The 27,505-nt window shown below is 35.3% G+C and overlaps 1 protein-coding gene across 12 annotated transcripts in view; it reads right to left on the bottom strand.

Annotated features, from left to right (window-relative positions):
• ELF2 (E74 like ETS transcription factor 2) overlaps positions 1-27,505 on the bottom strand; it is a 103,623-nt gene that overhangs the window by 47,082 nt on the left and 29,036 nt on the right. For 9 of the 12 annotated variants that reach the window (XM_082727647.1, XM_082727652.1, XM_082727654.1 and 6 more), the window contains exons 2-4: positions 26,570-26,657; positions 24,815-25,054; positions 8,007-8,172 (exon numbers count right to left, since the gene is read on the bottom strand). In XM_082727647.1, coding sequence (XP_082583773.1) covers positions 8,007-8,172; positions 24,815-24,886 — 238 coding nt within the window. In that variant the 5' untranslated portion in view covers positions 24,887-25,054; positions 26,570-26,657. Of the gene's footprint in view, positions 1-573; positions 674-8,006; positions 8,173-24,814; positions 25,055-26,569; positions 26,658-27,505 lie in introns of those variants that run through there. The other 3 variants (XM_082727645.1, XM_082727646.1, XM_082727641.1) reach the window with 2 other exon arrangements.

Genomic DNA, 27,505 nt, shown 5'->3' with positions numbered 1-27,505 from the left:
GTCTAAAAATGTTTCTTACAACAGATGGTATCTTAGGCTAAATGAAATATAGTTATGAAAATATTAAAAACTTTTCTCTAATAATGCTTTCTAACTCATCTAAATCACAATACAATTATAATTCAAACAGTTCTAGAATCAATACTAAATGAACTTAAGATTCACATTTTACCTTTTTAGAAAACTAGTGACTAGGTAAGCTCAAAAAATGGATAATTAAAAGAAAATACTTCTTCAAAAAATGTAGGAAAAACTCTAGATTTAAGAAGAAGAAATAACAGAAATGGGGAAAAAAAAAACTTGAAGATGTTCAGTCAGTAGTAGCTACCATGGAAGTGGAGGCATGAAATAGCCCTAGAGCTTAATCTATAAAAAGAAACAAATATTAGGAACATGGCAGGGGTTAACAGAGATAACAAACTGTCTAGGAGGAAAGATACTGTTGTATTATTTCTCCCTCCTAAGGGAGGAATCACTGTCACCCTTTAAGCAAAAATATGGAATAGGTAATTGAAATAATTGTAATTAAATGTAAAATTGTAAACATTCTTAGTAAATTAAAAACCAACCTACCAGCATTGTCTTCCTTCTGGCTCAATCTGTTTCACCTTCAGGTAATCCTAGGATAGGGGCTCCTTTTCAGATCCCCAGTTTTTCATGTCGATCTTCTACCTCCCTGTGGCAACAATATTTTCTAATTAAAAGAGTCCTTTTGTGCCACAGGGAGGATTTCTGATGGTATAACAAATACAAAAGTTACCACAGCTCATCATGAAGTCAACTTAGTCTTGAGATTTTTCAAGAAAGAAATCTGGCTCCTGAACTTATTTTTCATGATAGAAATCTGGTTTTATTTTTTTTAATTGCATTTCAAAAAGCTACTTTCATTTACTTAAAAAAAAAAAAAAACAGTGCTTTCTTGTTGAATTAGGTAAAAATTCTTATCATTTGTCTTTTCAACTAATCTCTAAACACAATTTTGTTGATCACAAAAAGAAGGTAAGTTTTCTTGATCATTTCTTTAACTATTAACACCAAATTTTTATATTTTGATACCTGGTTAAGAACCAAAGTCCTACTTCCAATCAGAAGAGAGAAGTAGAAAGCTACCAGACTGCTTTCAGCCAATGTCTATTAGTAAAGCTTAGCAAATCTACTTGTATTATATAACATAATGTTAATTTTGCTTAAAATGTACATTTTAAAAAGGCCAGCAAGAAATATCAAAAGCAATACTTGCTGTTCCCTTGCTGGTAAGTGACTTTCACTGTTTGTTTTCCTTTGTAATACTTCCCAATTTCTCCAATGAGCATGTGTTGATTTTCTTACAAGAAAAAAATCAAATTTAGCTGTAAGTATGAATGATTAAAACCTACTCTGACTTTAAGATGAAGTTAATCTAATATCACAACATTATGGCTCTGATATATTTTGGATGGCCATACTGATGTTTTTGGATGACTACCTTTTTATATTTTAAATAACCCTAAGGTATTCAATGTTCAGCATATTAACAAAAAAGAAAATATATTTAGATCTTACATAGATGATTCTTGATTATGCTGCCATACTGAGCCAAAACTCAAATCTATTTCAATCTGTATTTCCTAACAATTATGTGTTAAACACTATATTATATACTATGTTCAACAAAATTAAGAAGTATGGTCCCTGTCTTTGAGAGACTCATACATCCACTCTGAAAACAAAAGGAGTTCACATACACACAAGAGCAGTATGAGAAAGTACACGGTCAAGAGCCTTAGTCCAGATGGTCTCACAGAGGATCAGGAATGGGAGAGTTTAATGAAGGCAGTTTAATCACTGTGGAGAGTTTTGTGCAGTGGGGCCTTTAAAAAATGGATAAAACCTAATCATAGTCTTGACAGGAAACTGTATTTGAGCAAAAGCTCAGAAGCATAAATAGCACAGTTCATGCAAGAGGCAATAAGGAAAGCAGCTAGAATACAGTATTTCAATAGATAAGAAGACCAGATTGAAAGGATCTACTTCTGGATGATTCCGTGAGTCACGGAATTTAGCAGAGGAGTGGCTTTTGACATCTGATAAACAAAGAGCTTCAGGAGAAGGCTAAAGGTAGGTGCCAAAGCACAGTAAGTCAAGGAAAACGAACAGACTGAAGGTATAGAGCTTTTTTTTTTTTTTTTAAAGTGGAAGTGAGAGGAAAGAGAAAAATACAACAGAGAAGCAAACAAATGTTCTGTTTTAACCTTCATATTTGAAGGCATAAGGAAAGGTTCTAATGAAGTTAAGGGGATACTTACGGAGCACTTACTACATCAAAAGCACTGTGCTTTATATCTTTATTTTATGTAGTCCTCACGACCTTGAGTTACTAGTTTATGACAACGAAAGAGACTCTGAAAACGTTAAATACTGATAGGTAAGCAGTAAAGTAGGAATCTGAAGTCACAACTAAGTAACCATCAATATTCTTCCCTTTGCACTGGGTCAGTGGAAAGCCTTGGTAGGGGATTAGAGGGAAGAAGGAGAAGAAAATCAAGAGTCCTTATTCCCTGGCTCCTCTCTGTGGCATCATCCTCAAGCCAGCTGCATCCTTTGCTCAAAGGTCCCAGATTCTCCCAAGGTGACCCTCTTTCCAGGGCTCTCTTCTTCTGGGTTCCAGCAACAATTCTCTCCCTTTGGGCCTCCGGCCAAAGGACAGAAACAGCACTGCTACCGCCGCCTCTGGACTACTGCTCTATTTCTTATGCTCTCCCCACACTTGACCATATATTTATAACGAGTCATTCTGACATTTTTTAAATTATCCTAATTTGAGTATGACATCTCCTTTGTGATGGGCTCCTGGCTATATATTTGTGCATCTTTAAATGCTTAAATATTTCTCCTTAGATGTTCTGCTTCAACTCAAAATCAACACACCTACTATCAAACTTACCTGCTTCCCAAAACAGTCTTGCCTTCCTCAAATCACTATATGATACTATGACCATCACTTAAGGTAAAAAAAAAAAACCTGAGTGGTATCTTAGCTAACTATGCCTCTCCCCCTAATTTGTCATGTCAAAGATTGTTAGAGCATATATCGTAGTATTGCTTATATCAGCCCCTTCTGTTCCTATCATTTCTATCTTGTTTTGCTCAAGTCGTGTCTTAACTCATACAACAACAGCTAGTCTTGCCTCATCCCCTCCCCTACAATCATCCACTATCTCCTGAGAAACTAATTACATCGTAGTTTCTACTCAAAACCTTCCAAACCATTTTGCTTCTTACATACCTAATCACTAAATCTTGGTTTAAATCACAGTGTAGTCACAACTCCTAATGGAACCCCCTGTCACAGTCTCATTTACTCAGTATCTTCTAAACGTGCCTTGACTGGAATATTCCCATTACTAATTATATTTCCCTCAGCCTACAATACCTTTCACTTACCTCCTATCTGCCCATCCAAACCCTACCATCTGTCCCCCTTCCTTTCTTCAAACCTTCCCTAATCCTGTAAACTGAGCTTTCTTCTTCTGAAAATGTCTTTGAATTTATAAATAACACCCTATTGGTCCTATACTGCTTTATATTTTCTTATTTTTTTTTAAGATTTTATTTATCTATTTGTCACAGAGAGATCACAAGTAGGCAGAGAGGCAGGCAGAGAGAGGAGGAAGCAGGCTCCCTGCTGAGCAGAGAGCCTAATGTGGGGCTGGATCCTAGGACCCTGAGATCATGACCTGAGCCAAAGGCAGAGGCTTAACCAACTGAGCCACCCAGTTGCCCCCATACTGCTTTATATTTTCAATATGATTTATATTACATATAAGTACATTATTAACCCCTTGAAGGAAGGAAACATGCTGAAAATGGTACCCTTGCACATAAGAAATGCAAACTATTTACTGGTGTGTTATCATAAATTAAAGTCAAAGTTTAAGAGGATAAGTACAGCAAGTTAAGGTGCAAGATGAAGAAGCAGATCCTAAACAGCTCAATCTTCTCAGCTAAGCCTTAGGATTTCTATCAAAACTTATCTACTATGGATTGCATTGGTATAAACTTACTACTTTTTATTTTTACTTTTTTAAACTTACTCCTTTTTAAAAGGTAACCTATAATAGCCTTTTAAAATTTGTATGTACTTTATACATATGTACATATATATGGTTTTTTAAGAGTGAATGTAAAGACTGCATTTTCAACTCTTAGTAGGGAATCCCAGAGACTCCCTTCCAGCCCCAACTCAGCACCTCTGTCTTTCTAGCAGGTCTCCAGAGCTGCTGGGCTCTGCAGCCACTGGCAAAGGTATTTCCAGCCTGCCAGTCAAGACCACCCTTCATTCATACTTCACTGCTATTCCTCAAAGATTCTTTATGATTTCTGATATCCAATTATCATCAAAAAGCAATCTATTGATTTAAAAAGGCAACTTATAACTTTAAATGAATACACTTAAAGTCTCAAACATATTTGGTTCTTCCTATAAAATTTGAGAGGATTACTATTACTCATAAACTCTGAGGAAAATGTAGATTTTCTCTGTCTATAAAAGACATTTACAACTAACAAGATGAGAAATTATTTTATACATAAAATAAGATGGCTGAATATACACCACTATGTAATTTTAATACTCCTGCCTGGATTTCATCATGAACATTGTCTCTTGTATAGACATATACATATGGGTATACAGGAATAAAAGTAGAAAAATTTTGATGTAAACATGCAGAGAACTGATATAACAGGTCACTAAATATAATTATGAACATTTTTTAGGCTAATATAATCTAAGTTATAATGTAGAAGTATTCCAGGAAGCATTTCCTAGATGTACAAAAGGAAATTCTGTTCTATACGGATCTCATGTCCACCAATTCACCAAATAAAAACCCATTGTAGACATCTTATAAATATTTCTTTCCTTTTCTTCCCAGTCAGCTTCTTCTCTAAAGCCTATATATATATGGAATTTAAGTTAAAAATTTATAGCACCACAAGAATGAACCTGATCCTAATTCACTACCTAAAAGGAAATACATCAGGATAAGTCATAACAACATTTATTTATCTGTATATGTTCTAGATGTCAGAAGAATGAAAATTTATTCAGATTTTAACTTTTTAAAAATGTGTTTTATTCTTTACGAGATGCCTGGCTGGCTTAGTCGGTAGAGCATGGGACTCTTGACCTTGGAGTTGTAAATTCAAGCCCCATGTTGGGTGTAGAGATTACTTAAAAATAATACCTTTTTTAAAACTTATTTTATTCTTTAAATAAAAACAAAATTAAGTTTGGGACGCCTGGGTGGCTCAGTTGGTTAAGCCGCTGCCTTCGGCTTAGGTCATGATCCCAGCATCCTGGGATAGAGTCCTACATTGGGCCCCTTGCTCAGCAGGGAGCCTGCTTCTCCCTCTGCCTCTGCCTGCCATTCTGTCTGCCTGTGCTCACTCTCTCTGACAAATAAATAAATAAAATCTTTAAAAAAACAAAACAAAACTAAGTTCAGATTAACTGATTCTAAACTAATGTATATATATTAACAATCCTTATAAACTTGCATTAAAAACCTATGAGCCATAATATTTTCAAATAACTCAGTATATTGTAGTCTCAAGTTCCACATGTCTTATGATAAGTAAATGGGAGTGTTTTAAATTGTTCTGATTATACTTGTTTTAGATGTATGAGCCAGTAGACTTCAGTCTGAATTTGGTATTGCCTTTAAAAGAATTATAAATGAATTCTAAGTTTTACAGTGTTATTCTGTAAAGAGAGACAAGAATAGCTATACTATACTATTCTTCATTTTTTGAGGTAGTAAAGCAAACATAGATTTTTAAAAATGAGCCAGAATGGAATTTAAAATGTTTAAATGAACTTCTCAGTTTCTTCTAGACTATTTTAGAATAATGTAAGTTATTTACTAACATTTCCTTTTCGTGCTAAAGAAAACCAATCTAAAAAATATTATCAACTAGTCAGAAACCAATTTCAAATTATGACAAAAGTAGGGACGCCTGGGTGGCTCAGTCAGTTAAGCCGCTGCCTTCCGGTCAGGTCATGATCCCAGAGTTCTCAGATCGAGTCCCACACTGGGCTCCTTGCTTGTCAGGGAGCCTGCTTCTCTCTCTACCTCTGCCTGCTACTCTGCCTGCTTGTGCATGTTCTCTCTCTGACAAATAAATAAATAAAATCTTTTTTAAAAATCACAAAAGTAACTATTCTTTAACCAGACTATGTATATCCTCTTTTTCAATATTACAATCATTCTTATCTCTCCCCTGCAAATGATTATTCCCATCCTCAGAGTTCAAGATAACAAAGAAAATAAAATCCCTTGAATAGATTATATTTGCTTCCTATTTGGAATTGTTTTTACATGAGTAATTTAATTAATGAAACACTGATCATCAATTATATAACCCATAAGATTTGGCTGACCTGCTCTGGTATTTTAATGTGATAAATATGTATAATTTTCTACTAATGGGAATTTGGTACTATATCTTTCATACTTTACAAAGTTTCCAGTTTGCTACCAAAATCAGAGTCTTATTTTTTTGATCAAAACATTTTCCAGAAATTTCAAACAGGTTCTTTTTTTTTTTTCATTCAACTGAAGCTATCATACTTTTTTTTCTTGTGCTATTAGTTTTGTTTAGTTACACCCTAGTTACACTCCTATAATAAAATCAGTTACAATACCTACTTCAAAATATCATCCTGCATAATACTTTTAACTATACTTCCTATTCTTTTCCTCAAGAAGAAAATTTATGTCTGCCATGATGCTTCTAGCTTCAGACTGGAAAACTCTCCAAAACTCTCAAAAAAACACACATGTGTCTTCCTACCACTTGCATTATCTACTGTAAATCAAGTACCACTCCAGGCCAGTCACAGAGCCTATATAAAGTGTTTCGCTACCTAATCTGAGAAAATGATGTGACTATCACTTCACATGGGGTTTGCTGGCACTATTGTCATCATTGCTCTGCAGAGCCAGGTAACTTTTAATCCCGCAGCTCAATAAAAAATACAACTGTAGGAAAAAAAGAAAATCAAAATAAAACTGGAGAAGAACAGCAGTAAGCTAGAAGAAGCTAGTAGTCTTAGGGAATGCTACTGGCATCAAATATTCAAAATTTTTAGTCACGGGACTTCAGTACATTTCCAGAAACTTATCTAAATACTTAAGAATGATGGGGCATCAGGGTGGCTCAGTCAGTTAAGCATCCAACTCAACCTCAGCTCAGGTCTTGATCTCACAGTCGTGAGTTCAAGCCCCATGTTGGGCTCCATGCTGGCCATGGAGCCTACATACATACATACATACATATTTAAGAGTGTTTATTAGAATTGTAAACCAAGTATAAGGATTCTTTTTCTCCATTAAGAGCTGAAGGTAAATTTTAATGTTTATTATTACAAAATAGTCACTATAATCTTTCTGGTAAAATACTCTATTTTCTTTATGGCCTGTGGCAAAAATGAAAATCTTTCTAAGAATTATATATATTAATCTCCAACTAAACATATAATCATCTCACCATAAAAAGACTGAAATATTAAAATTTCTCAGAAGACAAAAAGGGAAGGAGACTCTGATAGACTGCTACAAAGATGCTTCTGATCTAAGAAAAAAGGAATCATACTTCTCCACCAATATCAATTCAAAGAAACTCTTAATCTGTCATAGAATGAAACTACTGTCTTTATTTTTGAATTAAAAAGTTACTCTCATATACTAGCCTATGGACTTCTGTAAGTTATTCACACTCTCAGGGGAAAAAATAGTAATTTTATTATTATTGGCCTGTAATCTTGTTCTGAGGGTCCATGATATGAGACCTGTTACACTAAAAAGAACTGTAATGTAGAACTGTATGTCAGTTCCCTTAAATAAGAGATATTTCACTGGTTTCCAAGCAAAAAGAGGTTCTTTGGTATAGTACTCATCACAACAGTAATAGTGACACAAAATAAGGAGTTACAAATAATAAACATTTTATGAGATGTCTACCTGTTTCCACATTCTCGGTCTCAACTTCTTGTTCTTCTGCCACATCTTGCATCATGTAAGTCTCATCATCATAGACCAGAACCTGGGCTGCATAGCCCTGCTCTAATCTGGCACTTGGAACTGGCTCCACAATCACTGCTGGATAGTCAGAAACCTTTTCACTTTCCTACAAGAGCAAATTGAGAAAATAATCAACCTTTTTATTCACAAATTCTCAATTTACTTATAAATACTTGAGTTCCCCTAGTCTCAAGCAGGCTACACAATGAGTGTCATATACTATAATTACGAATGTAAAAACCAAAACAGATGAAAAGGGAACTTTAATAATCAAATCTCAGGAGGTGACATTTTAAATAAGCAGGGCTTTAGGATTAAGATGACAAATTAAAAACATGCATATCATTGCACTATCTCATGAAACCCACAAAAACAAGTAAATGACTTCTCAACACAAACCCATAAGGAGAAGACCTAAGAGCAACAGAATCTTGGGAGATTGAAAGTGGATGGTAAGTGTATTGAAATGGTTTAGCAAACCCAAGAAAGCCAAACACAGTCTGGCAGCACAAAGAAGCTGAGAGACAACACACTTTACACTGGAGAGCCCACAGAAAGCAATTCCCATCACTCCTGGAAATGGAGCAGCAGGTGTAGAGAAAGAGGAGGGGTTCAAACAGGAAGATTCCATTAAAGCTGTCTGAAAAGCACTTTGATTCCTAGACCATTCCCTCATACATGATGCTAGGCAACTGGCCCTCACCTCGGGAGAAGACTGGAGAATTAACTTTCTGGTGATGGAAAAACAAAAGCATCTTTGAGGAATCTTAGGCATATTTGCTTGTATCGGTATTGCACCAAAAACAGAGTTTTCAATCAGCTTTTTAGACCTCCACTCTTAATGATGAGCAGGCAGCCAAGTATTACTAGTCATCTAAGGAAGAGCCTCTACCACCGAATATATACTTATACGTACACACCCACACACATATGGGGCATATTCTTCATAGAAATAAGATATTATAGCCATAAAACAAGAACGGAATACAATTTAATCAAGATTTAAAAAGAAAGAGCTCAGAAGTTAAAAACATGACAGTTGAAATAAAAAAGACAGAGGCTTGGAAGACAAAACTGAAGCAGTCTTCCAGAAACCAGAGAAATAAGATGAATTTTTGAAAAATAGGAGCGAAAAGAGAATGGTATCAGAGGAATAGTCCAAGAGGTCCAATACCTGAATAACAGAGTTCCAGAAAAAGAAAATGGGATGGGGGAGGGGAGGTTGGAAAGAAATTAAAAGACTTCTAGAAAATGTTTTGAGCTGACACATATGAGCTGCCCATTTGAAAGTACCTACCAGATATTTAATATAAAAAATTAAGGAAAACCTACAATGAGGCACACCACTGTAAAATACCACAACACTGGGGAAAAGAAGAAAGATTCTACAAGTTTCTAGAGAGAAAATGCAAGTCACATACAAAGAATATGGACTCAGACTTCAGTCTTCTCAATAATCATATTAAAAGAAAAATGACATTGAAACCATTTCTTCAGATTAGAAAGGAACACTATTTCTTTTTTTTTTTTTAAGATTTATTTATTTGACAGAGACAGGGAGAGGGAACACAAGCAGGGGGAGTGGGAGAGGGAGAAGCAGGCTTCCTCTGAGCAGGGAGCCCGATGTGGGGCTCGATCCCAGGACCCTAGGATCATGATCTGAGCTGAAGGCAGACATTGAAAGACTGAGCCATCCAAGCACCCCTAGAAAGAAACACTATTTCTAACCTGGAATTCTTCAGCCAGTCAAATCATCTTATGAAAATTAGGTATTTTCTCAAATTTGCAAGATCTCAAAACATTTACCTTCCATACATCCTTTCTCAAGAAGCAAGTAGAGAATGTATTTCATCAAAAGTAAAATTTTATTAAGACAACAACTTAAGATAGAGAATATGGGAGATTCAAAATGGGAGAGAAACACTAGTAATCTTGATGTGGACTGTGAAGAGTGAGCCCAGAATGCCAGCAATGCACTGGATTTATAAGGCAAACAGTCCGGATTGCAGGAACATGATTCCTGAGACAGAAGAGAAACTGTCATCACCGAGACAACCACCGGCACTGTTCCTAAGGACACAGTGTCCAGATAAGCCTATTCCCCATTTTTATTCATATTTGGCTTACTTTGATGTATCTACCTTGCATTGCTAACTACATCAGTGAAGAACACTCATTTCACCTCCTAGATGTGTCCTACTTTGATCTACTTACTATTAAGTGTTAGAAGAAGGCAACAAAGCGCTTGGGAAACAAACAAGCAAAAAGCAGAACAGCTTTCCCTGTGATGGTATATACACCTGCTGAACAAACCTGCAACACCAGGTCATACCATTGCCTGAAACCTGACCAAGATGATCCTATGTTTCCAAGAACTAAGTCACGACATTCCTTACTCACTTGCTGAGGAGAACCTCCTGAAACTCTGTGACCGGATGCCAGACTAGACTTCCTTTTCCTGGAAGCTTTAATCTAACTGTGATGATGCTATCATTTCCTAACTCAGCTTGGGACATTATTCATTTTTTCAAAGTACAACAACATGTTTAGGAATATCTCCAAAGACAATAAAGCTATAAAGAAAAGTAAAGGAATAGTACCACATAGGTCAGGATAATGGCACCTCTGCAAATATTAAGAGAGGCATACTTCATATTCTAAAATACTACTAAATGCTATTTTATTAACCTGATTGATAAGTAATATTTATTCTTTTTATTCTCAAACTAAACATATATATTTTATACACTTTTCATTTTGTATCAAACACTTCACAAAAATTTAAATAAATTAAAAATAAAGGTACAATAAATTAAAAATAAGCAAGCCCATATGCTGAATATTAACATTGAATTTCCTACTCTGTATGAGGCAAAAAAAAGTTTATATTAAAAAAGAAAACCCTGGGGCGCCTGGGTAGCTTGGTCAGTTGAGCAACGGACTCTTGGTTTCACCTCAGGGCATTATCTCAGGGTCCTGGGACTGACCCCCATTTCAGGCTCTGCATTCAGGGGGGAGTCTGCTTCCCCTCTCCCTCTCCTGCCCCCTCAGCCCTATCCCCTGCTCAAGCACTCTCCCTCTCAAATAAATAAATCTTTTTTAAAAATCCCTTCCCACAAATTGGATATACTAACAGTTGAATCTCCATGCTTCTTTCTCAGCTTTATAACTACAACGTACAGGCAACATCACCTAGCTCTAACAGTTGAGGAGCATGGCACAGGTAAAAACTAACAAGATCTCCACTCATCAGAAACTCAGAATGCAACAACAGAAGTGGCATTTGAGCTAGTGCTGACCCAAGCAGTAAATAAAACTCAAGATATTTATAACTTCTTTAATTCCTCTGAAATCTAATAGTCTTACTATTAGTAACATTAACCTGAATTATTTTATATTGTGAACTCTCCACCTCCACCTTACCAGTAGGAAATAAATCAAGTTGTCTAAACTATGCAATACTTGAGTCCAGAATTCTGTACAACGTCAACTTGCCCATTTATACTATTTTCCCCACCAACTAGGATTCTAGACCCACTCTTCTCTCTCATATACGTTAGTTGGGTTTTAACATTTCAATGGTTCCACCTTTATTAGAAAAATTCAACTTTTCTTTCTTTTAACCAAACTCCAGATCTTTGCTTCTTATACCTGTATACACTCTCAAAAGATAGTCTCTTTGGCTAGTTATCTACACATACATTGTCATCTGGATTCCACCACCTCACTGAAACTATTCTCTTAAATGTCAATAAGGACTAAATTCTTTTCCTACTTTTCATCTTCCTTTCCCTTTCTGCAGACTCTTACACACTTATACACTCTTACCTCATTTTAAAAACTATTTCTTCCATCTTTTTCACTCTCTACCACTCTACTTTTAAGCATCTCCTCTGATTCTTCTTCCATCTCCAGCGACTGAAATATAGCCAATTAACTAAGGTTCTGTCCTCAGAATTTCCTTTTTAGTCTATTCTACCTTCCCCGGCAAGGCCACCCATTCTTAGGGTTTATTTTAAAATAGCACCTCTATACTGATGATTACTAAATATTTTTCTTCTTCTCTGACTCATCTCCTGAACTCCAGAACAAAGTTTTAAACTACCAACTTAACATCAGTACAAGAATAATCAGCTAAGACTCCAAGCTTAACATGTTTAAATGGAACAAACAACAATATCTTTCCCTGTTCTCCCACCCTGTGTTCTTCTCTAAATCTGTTTCTTCATATTAAAAAAAGAGAGAGAAAGAGAAAAAGGTTACCATATTCATACCTCTCAAAGTCCCTTGAAAATTAAATATCCACAAAGTACATATGCTTAGCACAGGGTTTAGAACAGAGTAAATACTCAATTAGTGATAGCTAATTGTCATATTATAACACTCGTAACAGTATTCAAACCTACTATTTGCCCTCAACTGTGAAGGGTATCTTTTCACATTACAATCAGAATTGTATTACTTCTTTGTACAAAACGCTTCCATGACTCCCCACTTGTCTAAAAAGAAAACTGAACATATAAAACAATGGTTTTTAACACTCTTTGAAGTATAACCCTCAACCCACATTAGGTGTTGAATTGATTCAGATTGGGGGATTATAGAAGACTTCCTAGAACATGGTCCTGAATGGATGAAAAGGATTTTGATAGATGTGGAAGGCAATTGTAGGCTCATGAGCAAAAGTCATGGAAGCTTTCCCATTTGGGAATTAAGGACAAAGCAAGTAATCAGAGAACTGTGAGAAGTAATGCAGAAAATAAGGCTGTAAATGGGATATATTAATTTTTGGAGGTGTTGTAACAAATTATCATAAACAGGGCTGTAATGCTGCTATTAATGTCCCTGCTCTTCCCCTCCCTTCTGTTCTGCTGTATTCTGTATCACCTATGAGTCAGTTTACCAGATCATACAGTAACTGTGCACTTCATTTTAAAAGAACTGTAAAATTATATTTCCACTATAAATGTATGAGTTCCCGTGCTCTACATCCTTTCAACACATGGTATCCCTGTTTGTTTGTTTGTTTGTTTGTTTATCCAATTAGAGAGAGAAAGAGCACAAGCTGGGGGAGAAGCAGAGGGAGAGGGAGAACCAGGCTCCCCACTAAGCAAGGAGCCGAATGCAGGACTTGATTCCAGGACCCCTGGATCATGACCTGAGCTGAAGGCAAACGCTTAACCAACCCAGCTACCACAACCCTCCAACACATGGTATCCCTGTTATTTTTATCATTGTGTGTAAGTATGTAGTAGTAGCTCCCTGTGGTTTTATTTCCCTGATATATTAATACTGAATTTCCTACTCTGGCCATTCATACTATTCATACTATTAACCATTCAAATCTTTTCCCCATTTTAATGGATTATCTCCAACTTATTTTTTTAAAGATTTTATTTGAGAGAGTATAAGAGAGAGAGCATGAGAGGAGGAGGGTCAGAGAAAGAAGCAGCCCCCCACTGAGGCTCCATTCCAGGATCCAGGGATCACAATCCAAGAGGAAGGCAAACACTTAGAGGACTGAGCCACCCAGGCAGGTGCCCATCATACTTATTATTTTATACATTCTGAATATAAATCCATCAGTATATATATTGTAAATATTTTTTCCAATCTTTGCTTCACCTTTTCATTTTCTTAATGGAATTTTTTAAAAAGTTTAAAGACATTATTTATTTGAGAGAAAGAGAGCACAAGCAGGTGGAGGGGCAGAGAAATAGGTAGAAGCAGGCTCCTCATCGAGTAGGGAGCCTGATGCAGGGCTGATCCCAGGACTCTGGGATCAGGACCTGAGCCAAAGGCAGCCATCTAAATGACTGAGCTGCCCAGGTGCCCTTTAATGGAATTTTTTTTAAGAACAGAGGTTTTAAATGTAAATGAAATTCATCATTTTTTCTTTTAAAGCTTTTTTCATGATTTTGTGTTCAATCTAAGAAAGCATTGCCTAATTCAAGATTGAAAAAATCTTCTCCTCTATGTTTTCTTCCAGAAGCTTTTATAGTTTAAACATTTAACTCTATGATCAATTTTGAGTTATTCATTGTCTATGATCTGAGAACGGATTGAGTTCATTTATTTGCATATGGATATCCAGTAGTTCCACCATTATTTGTTTAAAAGACTATCCTTTCTGCACCAAATTACATTACCACCATTACTGAAAATTAATCAGTGTTATATGGATCTATATTATATTCCATTTGATCTACATGTCTGTTGCCATATCAAACCACACTGTCTCAATTATTGGGACTTCATAGTAAGTCTTTAAATCAGGTGGATAAGCCCTCCAACTTTGTTTTAACATATGTCTTCCAGTCCATAAACATGATGTAACTCTTCATTTATTTAGGTCTTTAATTTCTCTCAACATGTTGAAGTTGTCTGCATACAGATCTTTTATTTACTTATTAAGCCTATCTCTGTATTATTTTGATACTGCTAAACAGTACCTCTTCTTAAATTTCATTTTCCAGTTGTATTTTGCTTATATGAACACAATTCATTTTTATATATTCATCTGTTCTGAATTTACTAATTCTAACCATTGTGTAGATTTCTTAAGACTTTCTATATACATGATTGTATCATTTAGAAATAAAGACAGTTTTACTTCTTCTTTTCCAGTCCATAGGTCTTTTATTTTTCTTGCCCTGCAGCAATGGTGGCACTCCAATGTTGAACAGAAGTGCTTAGAGCAGATATCTTTGCTTTACTATCAACCTTAAAAGAAAAACATACCCCTTTTCACCTTTGAGTGATACTGGCTGTGGGTTTTTCAACAGATGCACTTACAGGTTGAAGAAGTTGCCCTCATTACTAGTTTAGGGAATCTGTATAATAAACAGGTGTTGAATTTTGGCAAATGGGTTTTCTGTGGCTACTGATATGATCACATGATTCTCCCTTTTTACTTTGTTAATGTGATGCATTACACTGATTGATTAAACCTACCTTGCTGGGATAAACTCCATTTGGGACATATGAACCCTATGCTTGCATTTTGTCAAGAATGTTTTTGTCTATGCCCATGAAAAATATTGTTTGTAGTTTTCTTCTCCTGTGTATCTCTGGTCTTGGTATCAGAATAATGATGGCCTTCAAAATAAGTTAGGAAATGCTATGTTGTCTATTTTCTAAAAGAATTATGTAAGATTATTATTTCTTGCATATATACTTGATAAATCAACAATAAAACCATGGCACCTGGGTTGCTCAGTCAGCTGTCTGACTCTTAATCTCAGCTCAGGTCCTGATCTCAGGGCTGTAATCTCAGAATTGTGGGTTCAAGCCTTGCCTTGGGCCCCATACTGGGCCGCCTGGAGTCAACTTAAAAAAAAAAAAAAAAAATGCAGGCCTAGACAATCAATAAAGCCAAATTGCTCTGGAAATTTCTTTGTGGAAAAGATTTTGTCTAGGAATTCAATTTATTTTAAGATAGAGGGCTATTCAGAACTTCTATTTCATTTGGAATGACTTTCAAAGATTTTGTCCATTTCATCTCAGTTGCCAAGCTTATTGGCATGAAGTTGTTCATAATATTTAGTGTCAATACTAAGGACTCTTTCATTCCCTATATTAGTAATTTTTTTAAGATTTTATTTATTTGAGAGAGTGCACATGCACAAATGGGGGGTAGGGGCAGAGGAAGCAGACTACTCACTGAGCAGGGAGCCCAACGTGGGACTTGGTCCCACGACCCTGGGATCACAAGTGGAACTGAAAACAGAAGCTTAGCTGACTGAGCCACCCTGGAGCCCTCTATTAGTAATTTTTGCCTCATGGTTTTGGTTTTTTTTTTTTTTTCTTCTGTAGTCTACTTAAGAGATTTATCAATTTTGTTAATTTTTTCAAAGAACCAGCAGGTAGTTAATCTCTCTGATGTTTGTCCATTTTCTACCTTACTGACCTGTTCTTATTTTTATTATTTCCTTCCTTCTACTTTCGATTTAATTTGATCCTCATATTCTAGCTTATTTGGACGAAAGCTTAAATGATTTTAGACTATACTCCTTTTCTAATTAATATAAGTTTTTAAAGGTATAAATTTCCCTCTAAGCACTGCTTTAACTACATTCCTCAAATTTTGATATATTGTGTTCTCATTTTCATTTAATTAGGATATTCTCTAAATTCTCTTGTGATTTCTTTTTAATCCATGAGTTATAGAAAAGTGAGCTGTTTAACAACCAAATACTTGAGGATTTTTCAAGAGTTTTTTGTCGTTAATTTCTAACATAACTCTGCTTTGGTCAAAAACTTTCTCTGTATGATTTCAATCCTTTAAAAAGTAGATATGGGATAACTGGGTGGTTCAGTCAGTTAAGCATCTGACTTTTTTTTTTAACATAGACTAACATTTTATTTTATTTGGATAAAGGGATCATTTTTAATGTGAACTCAATTAATTAATATACAGTGTATTATTAGTTTCAGAGGCAGAGTTCAGTGATTCATCAGTTCTTTATAACACCCAGTGCTCATTATATCATGTTGCCTCCTTAATGCCCATCACCCAATTACCCCATCCCCCCTACCTGCTACCCTCCAGCAACCCTGTTTGTTTCCTATGATTAAGAGTTTCTTATGGTTTGTCTCCCCCTTTGATTCTGTCTTTTCTTTTTCCATCCCTTCCCTTATGTGCCTCTGTTTTGTTTCTTAAATTCCACATGACTGAAATCATATAATTGTCTTTCTCTGCTTATTTCACTTAGCATAATACACTTTAGTTCCATCCATGCCCTTGCAAATGGCAAGATTTCATTTATTTTCATAGCTGAGTAATATTCCATTGAACACATACACCACATCTTCTTTATCCATTCATCTCCTGCACTCTTCCCATGGTTTGGCTATTGCAGACATTGCTGCTATAAACATTAAGGTGCAGGTGCCTTCAGGTCACTACATTTTGTATCTTGGGGTAAATACCTAGTAGTTGCAGTAGCTCTATTTTTAACTCTGAGAAACCTATTATACCATTTTCCAGAGTGGCTGTACCAGCTTGCATTCTCACCAGCAATGTGAGAACTTTCTTCTTTCTCTGCATCCTCACCAACATTTGTTGTTTCCAGACTTGTTAGTTTTAGCTCTCCTAACTGGTCTAAAGTGGTAGCTCATTGTGGTTTTGATTTGTATTTCCCTGATACTGAGAGATACTGGGCATATTTTCAAGGTGTCTGTTGGCCATTTGGATGTCTTCTTTGGAGAAATGTCTGTTCATGTCTTCTGTCCATTTCTTGACTGGATTATTTGTTCTTTGGTTGTTGAGTTTGATTAGTTCTTTATAGATTTTGGACACTTTATCCAAAGTAATAAGGCATTTGCAAATATCTTCTCCCATTCTGTCAGTTGTCTTTTGGTTTTGTCAACTGTTTCCTTTACTGTGCTGAAGTTTTTTATCTTCATCAAGTCCCAGTAGTTCATTTCTGCTTTTGTTTCCCTTGCCTTGGGAGACGTGTCTAGGAAGAGGCACGAGGTCAAAGAAGTTGCTTTGACAGAGGTCAAAGAAGTTGCTACCTGCATTCTCCTTAAGGATTTTGATGGATTCCTATCTTACGTTTAGGTCTTTCATCCATTTTGAGTTTATGTTTGTGGTGTAAGAAAATCGCCCAGTTTCATTCTTCTGCATGTCGCTGTGCAATTTCCCAACACCATTAGTTGAAGAGACTGTCTTTTTTCCATTTATTCTTTCCTACTTTATCAAAAATTAGTTGACTATAGAATTGAAGGCTCTCTATTCTGTTCCATTGATCTATGGGTGTGTTTTTGTGCCAGTACCATACTGTCTTGATGATGACAGCTTTGTAACAGAGCTTGAAGTCAGGCATTGAGATGCCACAAGCTTTGGTTCTCTTTTTCAACAATCCTTCGGCTATTTGGGGTCTTTTCTAGTTCCACACAAATTTTAGGATTATTTGTTCCAATTCTGTGAAAAATGTTGATGGTATTTTGATAGGGATTGAGTTGAATGTATAGATTGCTCTAGATAGCATAAATATCCTAACAATATTTGTTCTTCCAATCCATGAGCATGGAACATTTTTGCATTTCTTTGTGTCTTCCTCAATTTCTTTCATGAGTACTTTATTGTTTTCTGAGTACAGATCCTTTGCCTCTTTGCTTAGGTTTATTCCGAGGTATCTTATGATTTTGGGTGCAATTATAAATGGGATCAACTCCTTAAATTTCTCTTTCTTCTGTCTCATTGTTAATGTATAGAAATGCAACTGATTTCTGTGCATTGATTTTATATCCTGCCACTTTGCTGAATCCGTGTATGAGTTCTAGGAATTTTGGGGTGGGGCTTTTTCAGTTTTCCGTATAGAGTATCGTGTCATTTGCAAAGAGTGAAAGTTTTTCATCTTTGCTAATCTGGATACCTTTTATTTCTTTTTTTGTCTGATTGCTGAGGCTAGGACTTCTAGTACTATGTTGAACAACAGTGGTGAGAGTGGACATGCCTGCATGTTCCTGACCTTAGGGGGAAAGCTCTCAGTTTTTTTCCGTTGAGAATGATATTCACTGTGGGCTTTTATATATGGCTTTTATGATACTGAGGTATGTTCCCTCTATCCCTACACTGTGGAGAGTTTTAATGAAGAAAGGAAAGCATCCAACCTTGACTTCAGCTCGGGTTGTGATCTCAGGCTCATGGGATAGAGCCCCAAGTCAGGCCCCTCAATGAATGGAAAATCTGATTGTTTCCCCTGCCCCTTGCTCTACCCTTTCCCTGCTCACGTGCTCTCTAAAATAAATAAATCCTTTTCTAGAAAAGTATTGAAATGTGTAGATACACCTGCCTACCCAAGTTGGTGGAGCATGTGACTCTGGATCTCAGGGTTGTGAGTTCAATCCTGACACTGAGTGTAGAGATTACTTAAAAAATTAAAAAAAAAAAAAAAACTTAAAAAAGTATTCAGATATATAGCCCAGCTTATGACCTATCTCGGTTCACTGTCCATGCACACTCAAAATGAATGTGTACTATTAGGTAGAGAGTCCCATAAATGCCCATTAGGTGAAGCTGGTTGATAATGTTGTTGAAGCCTTCTATATCCTCATGGATTTTCTAAATTGTCCTGTCAGCTTCTGAGAGGAATAGAGCAATCTCCAACTAATACTGTGGACTTATCTATGTTTCCTTTCTTATCTATGTTTCTTTCTTTTCTGTCACTTTTTGCCTTGTGTATTTTGAAGCTCTAATATTGAGTGCATATGCATTTCTTGATAAATGGTCCTTTTATCATTTATGAAATGTCTATCTTTACTCCTGGTAACATATTTTTTTAAAATTTTTATTTATTTGACATAGAGACACAGTGAGAGAGAGAACACAAGCAGGGGTAGTGAGAGGGAGAAGCAGGTTTCCCACGGAGCAGGGAGCCTGATGCAGGACTTATTCCAGGGACCTGGGATCATGATCTGAGCCAAAGGCAGCCACTTAACAACTGAACCACCCAGAAGCCCTAAACCTAATCTATTTTTAATCCTATCCAGTGAAATTTTTACAAATAGTATGTATTTCATTTCTGGATGTTTTGTTTGGGTTTTTTATTTTTTTATGTCTTTTATGGCTCTCCTCTGAGGTTCATGTTTTCTTTTAACTTCTTGAGCATATTTATAATGGCTGTTTTGAAGTCTTATCTGCTAATTTCATCATCTCTATCATTTGTTTTTCTGTCTTGATAGTTTTTTTTTCCTTCAAGTTATCGGTTATATTGTACCTCCTTCTTTGCATTTAACATGACTGGGTGTTAAAATGTGTAAATTTTACACTGTTGGGTACAATTTACATACAGTTGTAGTATTTTAATAATGTTTACTATGAAGTTTAAGTTCCTTATAGGTCAAGTGGCACCTGGCTGGCTCAGTCTGAAAAGGATGCAACTCTTGATAGCATTGTGAGTTCAAGCTCCATGTTGGGTGTAGAGATTACTTAAAAATAAAATCTTAAAAAAAAAAAAAAAAAAAAAAGGTTGCTTATGGGTCTTTTTCAAGGCCAGTTTTTTTTTTAAGTTTTTAGGGCAAGTTTGAACTACCCTTTATTTTAGGACTACTTTAGCCCGACTGGAAGGCATAACTCTAGCAATGCCCTGAGCATTTACCAAGGACTCTCTCTCCTAACTAGTAAGAATTCTAATATCTCCCAGCCCTGAGTGAACTCAGGCTTAAGTATTGAGTTTATACTTTTCTGGTCATTCTTTGCCTGGTTTTGAGTTTATTATATCTGGGAAGCTTATTCAGCTAAAACCCAGAGTGCCTGAGGCTGTGTTTTGGTATTCTCTCTCTGGGTAGCTTCTTCCTCTCAGATACTCTGCACTTCAAATTAGTGTTTGTCTCTCCAAATTCCAAATTTTAGGCAAACCTCTTGGATACCCTTCCTCCATGGAAGCTTTGTACTATCACTTTGTTATCGCTCAATAAATTGCTCAATAAACCTTGCTTTGCTGCCCCAAAACAAAACAAAAACAAACAAACAAACAAAATAAACCCCACCAAATTCAAAATTCTATTTCCTCAGTTCAGTGACACTGTCACTCTTTGTTTGGGTTCCTTCTCCCTACACTGTGATCCAGAAAGTGGCTCCAAGCAATGAGTCAGTACAATCAGAGATCACCTGCTCTTCTCTCGGGAAGCACAGCCCTGTGCCTTCTGATGTCCAACTGTCTTAGTCCATTCAGGCTGCTGCAACAAAATACCACTATATGGCTTATAAACAGTAGAAATTTATTGTTCACAGTTGTGGGAGCAATAAGTCCAAAATCAGGGTGCCAGCATGACTGGATGAGGGTCTTTTTCTAGGTCAAAGTCTCTTTAACGCATCCTTGCATGGCAGAAGGAGCAAGCCATCTCCCTGGAGCCTTCTATAAGAGCACTAATCCCATGCATAAAGTCCCTCCCTCATGACCTAATTACCTCCCAAAGGCCCTACCTCCCAATACATCATGTTTGAGGGTTAGGATTCAACATATGAATTTTGGGGGGTCACAAACATTCAGACCATAGCACCAATGTTTCAAAACTGTGCTTTCACATGTTTTCATTTTCCTCCTTGTTAATGGTTGGAATAAAAATATGGTCTGTTATTCCAACACAATCTGAGTGGAAGAACTCTCAATTCTGTAAGAAAGCAGATGTTCTCTAAAATTGTATTTGCTATGTTTTTAAGTCCTCTTTTTTTTTTTTTTCCTGCATTAACTCCCATTTCTATGAGACTTACCTGCTATACATTTCCTTTTCAAAAACTGCTGATTATTCCTACATATATACTCTTCCATACAATCTTTAGGTCCTTATAATCAATTTCCCCCAAACTTGCTCTAACATTTGATAAAGATGGAATAAAATATGTAGACTAACTGGAGGAAATTGACATCCTCCATAATATTGACTCCTTCCATCTCTCCTATCCAAGTACAAAGTACATCTCTTTGTTTGCTAAAGTCTTCTTTTGTGTACCTCAGTACCATTATTTCATTGTCTTGAAAGAAGTCCCATTATCTTTTACATTTATTCCTCAATATTTTGTATTTTTTTGTTAATTTTCTGAAAGGAACCTTATTTTCCATGATCTTTTCTAACTAGCCCCTTACAAAAGAAAGCTAGATATTTTTAATGTTAATTTGCACCCACCAAACTACCAAGCACTCTTACTCGTTCTAATTGGTTTTCACGGACTTCCTCAGGTTTTCTTAAGTAGAGAATCATATTATCTAAAGATGGTAATTTGGTCTTATTTCCAGTGTTTATATATTTTTTCATTATCTTGTCTGATTATAGGAGAATATTAAATAATAGTTACGATAGTGCCCATACTTATCTTCTTTCCAATTTTATTTTTTTTCTTTCCAATTTTAAAGGAAATACTCCAGCACTTCACCATTAAACAGGATTCTGGCTATTGATTTTTATCAGTTATTTTTTATAATGTTACAGAAATATGTATCTGTATTTATATTATCAGGACTTTTAATCAGGAATGGATATTCAATTTCATAAAATCTCATTTCATCTGGTATTTTATCCTTATTAATATATCATAGGTCATGCATCTTATTAGTAGGGGTATATACACTAATTGTTACCCTTGTGTATCTAAAACATATTTAGTACTGAATTTAATATATAACTGCATTTTATATATTTATTATTATTCCATTTTTTATTTTTGCATCTATACTCATTAGTAAGACTGTAGTTGGCATCTTTGGTTTTTGGTCTCTTTGCAAGAAATACACTTATTCTAACTGTATCAAATGCATTACTTTTATAATCAGAAATAAAGTTAAAAAAATAAAGCCTAAAAATCATCAATAACTCTCCAAATGCCCACAATTTTTAAACATTTATTTTTTTCTTCAGATTCTGGAACTAGGATTATAAAATTCTGACAGGTCATTTTTTCACCCCACCCTATATTCTAGAGTATAGATATTAAATCTATCTATAACATACACTATCCTCAAAATTCCCTTTGTAATATTAGGTGACATTTCAGATACTAGTTACTTTCCAATTTCTTCCTGGAGTTCTCTTTTCCCAGATGTCTCTATTTCTACAGCTCAATCCCTTACTTTATTTATTTACATCTAAACTAAAATGCATCTCCTCAAGGACACCTGGGTGGCTCAGTCAGTTAAGTGTCTGCCTTCAGCTCAGGTCACGATCCCAGGGTCATGGGATCAAGCCTCATGTCAGGCTCCTTGAGCAGGGAGCTTGATTCTCTTTCTCCCTCTGCTGCTCCTCCTGCTTGTGCTCTCACTCCCTCTCAAATAAATAAACAAAATCTTAATAAATTAAAAAATAAATAAAATGCTACCTCTTCAGAAAAAGCTTCTCTGACCACCCTAACTAAAATATCCCCTACCAACTCTCCATCTAACTCTAGCCCTGATTTATTCTTCATAGCCATTCTGAAATATTTCATTCCCAGTGCCTTGAAAAGTACTTGACGCACAGTAAGTAAACAATTAATATTTACTGAAGGAATAAATAAATGAAAGTAAGTGCGTATCTACATAGTATAATTTGAAGAAAGAGTTCCCCAAGAATAATTTCCCCCATTCTAGGGCCATATCACCTAAAATGCCTGTGACTACCCAGAGGCTACCTACTACATAAATCATTAATCAATAATGCTTTGGTAAAATGACTTCATTTATCAGATTCTTTCTTCCATAATAATTAGTCCTCCAGGCCATGAACACCTGGGTTCCATGTAAAGGAAGAAAAATACAGTGTCTTCCAGAAACAAACTGTTGCATCCTTTTTCCCATAATAATGATACCAAATGAGCACAAGGTAAATAGACACTGCCTATTACTCTTGGTGATTCCCTTCTGAGGGTTAAATACAACAAAGTAAAATTATATATCAAAGAGAAAGCACTGGAAAAAGAAGTAATAATTGGTCTGGGTGATGTGAAGGGGATGGAAGTCCCCAGAATCTCTGATCTCTTTGGGGAGTCATATCTAGAAGTGATCATATAGAAAGTGAATATTCAAGGAACAAACAGAAACTGATTACGAGAATTATTGAATTTGAGAATTAAGTACAGTCTCTAGCTGTGGCTTCTCTTAACGGACCTTAAATCAGTTTTAGATTCAAACACAGTAAGAACATTCTGGTTACCAAGTCCACTGAGAACAAAGAAAAAGTAGTACCTTCATTTTATCCCCTTCCCACTGAATTTAACTATAGTTACCTTGGAAGACTGAACAGACAAAAACAAGCAAGAAAAAGAAACAGATTCCAGAATACACAGCCTAATATTCTAACATTTCTTGGTTCTGTTACTATTCTACTATGCTGGTACTAAGGACCAGTAACAGGAGTATCTTCCACAGAATAGAGAGAATACAGATTTTTAAAACACAGCCAGATTTCCATTTGCCCATCTCTTCTCTGATCAAGTATTTGTCCATTGTTATGACAGCACTAATATATTTTAATTTAGATCCTACCCAATACTCAGTCTTTACTGAATGGAGGGAACAGAAGCCAGGCCTTGGAAGTCCTTATGTTTCTGGTACTGTTATTTTTCTACTCCTATCTCCTATTCTTCAATGTTATCAGTAATAAGAAAATAACCAAATATGCTAATGATGCAGAGTTCTACATGTAAAACATTTCAAAACCTTTCTTTCTGATTTACAAATCACCCAAATTCTTAAGTGTACGTGTGTGTGTGTATATATATATATACATATATATATACATATATATATGGGATTAAAATATGATAGTTCTCCACGCTGAATTAGGTATAATAAAATAACCAAAAAGCACAGATGACAACTAAAGGAAATACAAAATTCTAATTTAAGATGAATCTAATTTATGTCTTTAGGTACAGTATTTACCTACAGATTCTGTAATCCAAAACAATGGATTTTTATCAGGAATTAAAACCTATCTCAAAACTTTCTGTGTTCTTTCTTTCAGTTTTTTCCTTCCAGTTCATTCCAATATATGCATGTTTCAAAAACTCAGATGAGCCTGGCAATACCTACCTCAACCTTCTACTACCTAATTTATGTGAGGGCACATAATATGTACATGTACAATTTCATGCATTGTACATTTCTACTAAAATATACAAGTTTAAATATGTGTGTGTGTGTGTGTGTGTGTGTGTGTGTGTGTGTATAAATGTGTGTGTGTGTGTATTTCCCATTAGTTTCAAAATGAGTTCATATACTGATTTCTGTGAACAAAACAGTAATGTAATACATGGGATGCCTAACCTCTTGACTTTCTACTCCATTGCTGGAAAGCTCCAAAACAGAACCTCCATTGTCAACCACTGCTGATGTCATTGTTATTCCCTGAGGAAGCTTCAAACGCTATTAATCAATGTAATTTAAAGATTCATAGATGACTGCAGTGTTACAAGTTTGCATTATCATGTTCTAAAAGTCAACAGACTTTTAGAGTGAAGGAGATATCCAGAAATCCAGTCTTCTAAAGATGATTAACCAGAGGGCCTAAAAAGAGGAAGAATTTGAGAAGTTATTAAAAATATACAGGAAGGATATAAAAAACACAATCTATTTTACAATCTAATCTTTGACACTTCTGTAAACTAAGAAAAGGGAGCTCAGACTTACAAAGCCCAGTGTCAAAAGAGGGCAGTAATGAGCATTCTCCTCCTTAGAGCCGTCAACTTCATGAACAAGTTATTGCAATCAAGTGATTGCACATAGATGACCTTATGATACTTACATTCTAACGGATAAAATGTAAAATGTTATAACTTTCTCTTTTTATGAAGATGTACTTTTATTCCTGAAATATTTTCATAGAAATTTTAAAAATCTTTTATACATTGATAATAAAATATGCTAAATCAAGACAACTTCTAAAATTATTTGCCTATTTACCAAATTAAAAGATTTATTGGTTTGTAAATATTTCATTCTTCCTTGGCTCCTTTAGTTTCTTTATTTGACTAATATAATTTAAAATGTCATTTGCTTGCTTATGGTAGCAATCTCATTTTGTGTTCATATTCTGAATACTCTATAAGGACTATAAAATGGATTAATTTGAGTTATATATTTAAGCTTTCAAATAGAGTAGTTTAAAAATAAAATAGCAAAATCACATGGAATGCCTTTAATATTACTTTATCATTCTTTCCTCAGTAGTTTTTGGGGTTTTTTTTGCTATTGGTTAAAAATTCATTATAGCAGCGATCCCTGAGTGGCTCAGTGGGTTAAGCATCTGACTCTTCAGTTTTGGCTCAGGTCATGATCCCAGGATTGCGAGATCAAGCCCCACATGCGGTTCCACTCTCAACAAGGAGTCTGCTTAAGATTCTCTCTCCCCGCTCTTCTCTGCCCCTCCCCACCACTTGTGTTCATGCTCCTTCTAGAATAAATAAGATATATATTTTTTAAATTTCAATATAGGAAATCACTTCAAATAAACATAATTCAAGCCTTTTTCCTAGTAGTGATGAATGTTGATATATACATATAATCTAGATTTATGCATTAGATTATTCCTATAAAGTTATATTTTATTTGATTTTATGTAGGTTATATTTTTCATAAAAGAATTAAAGATTTATTTGTTACATATTTTCATATAAAAATTAAATAATGCATAAAAATTAAGTATATTTAAATAGAAATGAATATACATTTCTAATAAATCATTCCATTAATATCATGGCCTATGTTAAAATTTGACCCCTGGCACTATACAGATATGAAAATAAAATAAAGAATTTCCATAAATTTATACAATAAAAGAAATACCTGGAAAAAAAGCAGAAATTTCACACCTTCTAAAATTCATTCAGGACTGTTAGTATTGTTTTTTATCTTATCACAGACAATGGGATAGGATGTATTTGTATTTTAACAACAAAAACTAGTAAAAATCCACAGTTCATATCACACTAAAGCTCACTACTATCATAAAAGGTAATAGCTATTTTCAATATCTGTTTTCTTAACACTTAGGTAATAATAGCAGAAATAAAGTTTACTTACAATTTGAATGTTAAGTAGTGTAATCATCCTTCACTATTTTCACAAGTTGGCAAGAGCTAAAATATAAACCAGCAGTTCTTTGGAACTACTATGTGGGGGGAAAAAGACAGTATTAATATAATTCCATTTGAAAATATTTTACCCAAAATAGGTGTGATTCAGATAATATGTATTTCTTACAATAAGCCATCTCCAAATCCTGATAACACACATTATATAATGGATGTAATAAAGAAACTATTTCTAGGCTATTGAGGAATCAGAAATCTTTATCAAACTTAAAATTTTAAGTCACCACTAAATTGTCAAAATTATTGAATACAGACAGACCCAACATGCTATGGCCTAGGCCTGATACCATGGGCTATATTTCAAGTAACCAAGAGGATTTTAACATCTGGCTGCAAGCATAAACCCTGATGCCCAGGATTATAAAATCAGGCTTAAAAACCCTAACCCAAAAACTATTGTAACATAAAATCAATGATATGCGGCCTATTAAGTCACATTCCTGCTCTCTCACCCTCCGGACCTAGCTTCCATACACATCCAAACATTCCGAGCCTCCTCAAACAGCCCCCTCCCTTCAGAGGCTGATCGAACGACCTACGTACTGGATGTTAGGTCTTGCTCCATCAATTACTCCCTCCTTTTCCTTAACCTTCTCTTACAACATCGGGTCCTTCCCCTCAAAATGGCAGGATCTATAAGACCCTTTCATCTTAAACACAGGAAAGTCATCCTCCATAACCCTGCAAAGCCCTCCAGCTCCCGTTCTAGTTTGCTCCTTTCTCAGAGATGAATCTAGGGGAAAATCTCCTCTAACTTCTGTTTCCACTTCCTAATTCCTTTAGGAAGTTTCTCCTTTTATGGGTTTTCTCATAAAAGAAAGGTGTTTCTCCTTTTATGGAAGTTTGGCATCTATCACCACCAAAT

Source organism: Mustela nivalis (genome assembly GCF_964662115.1).
Source record: "Mustela nivalis genome assembly, chromosome: 4".
In the NCBI taxonomy this organism is placed as follows: Eukaryota; Metazoa; Chordata; class Mammalia; order Carnivora; family Mustelidae; genus Mustela; species Mustela nivalis.
The sequence above is the reverse complement of the archived record's forward strand: the minus strand, read 5'-3'. Positions and strand labels throughout refer to the sequence as shown.